Source organism: Nematolebias whitei, chromosome 13 (assembly GCF_014905685.2).
Source record: "Nematolebias whitei isolate Nwh7 chromosome 13, NemWhi1, whole genome shotgun sequence".
Lineage (NCBI taxonomy): Eukaryota > Metazoa > Chordata > Actinopteri > Cyprinodontiformes > Rivulidae > Nematolebias > Nematolebias whitei.
Window position 1 is genome coordinate 35,986,096 of NC_056510.1, and position 2,026 is coordinate 35,988,121.

At 52.8% G+C, this 2,026-nt stretch overlaps 1 protein-coding gene across 1 annotated transcript in view; it reads right to left on the bottom strand.

The window, feature by feature from the left end:
• The window catches only part of ccdc80 (coiled-coil domain containing 80), a 44,751-nt gene extending 43,088 nt beyond the window's left edge, over positions 1 to 1,663 (bottom strand). Inside the window, exons 1-2 of the mRNA XM_037687077.1 lie at positions 801 to 1,663; positions 531 to 728 (exon numbers count right to left, since the gene is read on the bottom strand). Coding sequence (XP_037543005.1) covers positions 531 to 728; positions 801 to 1,455 — 853 coding nt within the window. The 5' untranslated portion in view covers positions 1,456 to 1,663. The remainder of the gene's footprint in view (positions 1 to 530; positions 729 to 800) is intronic.
• Between the last annotated feature and the right edge of the window lie 363 nt (positions 1,664 to 2,026).

Genomic DNA, 2,026 nt, shown 5'->3' on the forward strand with positions numbered 1-2,026 from the left:
CATCCATCCATCCATCATCCATCCATTCATTCATCCATCCATCATCCATCCATCCATATCCATCCATCCATCCATCCATCCATTCATCCATTCATCCATCCATCACCCATCCATCCTCATCCATCCATCCATCCATCCATCCATCCATCCATCCATCCATCCATTATCTTCTGCTTATTCCAAAGTCAGTTCTCAGGGGCAGCAGCTGAGCAGGGAGGTCCAGACATCTCCTTCCACCACCTCTTCCAGCTCTTCTGGGAGGACCCCATGTTCACAGGCAAACCGAAAGACATAGTCTTTCCAGCATGCCCTGGGTCTTCTCTGAGGTCTCCTCCCAGTCAGACACACCTGAAGCACCTCACAAGGAAGGCGCCCAGGAAGCATCTTTACAAAATGCCTGAACCAAATTAACTGGCTCCTTTCGATCTATGACTCGATTATCTACAACATGTAAGATAATAAACAGTTCCATGAACTACCCTTAAGAATGTTCTAAATATCCCTTTAACGTGTCAAAGCTTGTGGCTCACCTGTCAGGGTGCCCTCCTCCACTTGACCCTCCACTCCAGCTCCTTTACACTTCTGGACGAAGCCTTTCTGTTGCATCTTCTCCACCTTCCTCATGGGTGACTGGTCGATGACCTCATACATGGCCTCCAGCCTCACAGGGTAGGGGTACTTCTCCTCCACCTGCAGGGTCTTCTTTAGCAGCACCATCCCAAACTTCCCTGCAGATCAGAACATCATTGGTTAGGCTGTGGTACTAACAGTGTGGGGTGGGGTCATGTTGTCCCACTCACCTTTCTCCAGTTTGAGGAAGTTCATGAGTCTGGGGATGAGTGTGGTGTCCAGCGGCTCCTCCAGCACCTTCCCCTCCGCGGTTATCCTCCTCACCTTACCCCCCATCTCCCCCTCCTGGTGGAAGATCACAATCTGATGGACGTGTCTCTCTGCCAGCTCGCAGTACACGTCGGGCTTCAGGAGGGACATCATGAGCCGGTAGTACCCGTCCGCCTCGTGAGGCGCAGAGATCACCAGGACCCGGTTCTTCCCTGCAAAACTGGCCAGCAGGTTTGGTGACCCGGCGCTGCTGGGCACCCTGATCCCGGCTCTGGCTCCTGGGGTGCGGGAGTCCTCCTCCAGCAGGGAGTTCGAGCGCCGAGGCAAGCCGAGTTGGCCCCCACCTCCTCTCCGTGGTAATCCGGACCCCCCAGCTCTCTTGCTGTGCAAAGTCACCCCCCGAGCAGGAACTGAAACACCCTCTTCAGCTTGAATATTAATCCCAGTTTTAGAAACGACCGAGCCAGATGTTGGGCTCGTGCGCGCAGCGAGCTGGACCCGTCCCGTCCTGGCCCGGTGGCGCAGCGGTACCCGCTTCAGCTGGGTCTGTCTGTCGGCTTCGGTCCAGGTGAAGAAATAAATAAGAGCTACACTGAGACAAACACACGCCTTCATGGTGAACACCTAAAGCCGACCCGATGAAGATCCAGTCCGGATCCGCTGCGTCTTCACAGCTTTTGGTGTCCAACGAGTCCAGATGGAAGCAGACTGGTCTCAGAGCAGCATGCTGGGAGGAACCACCTCACGCTGGTTCCAACAACTCGACAGAGCTGCGGGGAAGAGCTTACATCCAGCTGCAGTCAGTTCAGGAATGACAAACATTCACAGGGAACAAAAAAAAAACACAAGAAAAGTTTCTCCTGCTCCAAAACAAACAGCTCCGACACTTTTTATTACCTTTCCGCTAATTGTCGGGCATTATTTGTGGAGAGAGAAATGTGCGCAGAGAGGACAGAAGAATTCAGTGTGAAGCTCCAGGGGCTGCACCGGAAAACTGCTCAGCCTTTCCTGATCCAACCCCCCCAAAAAAACTCCTCCCTGCCAAATGTGAGCTTTGGAGACGTTCCCATGTCCACCCAAACCTCAGCCTCCATGTCAGACCTGCAGTGACTCTGCTCATTTTAAGGACAGCACGTTTTAGTTTTAACTATTGAAGCTAAATATCTTGTGAACCACTGGATGTATT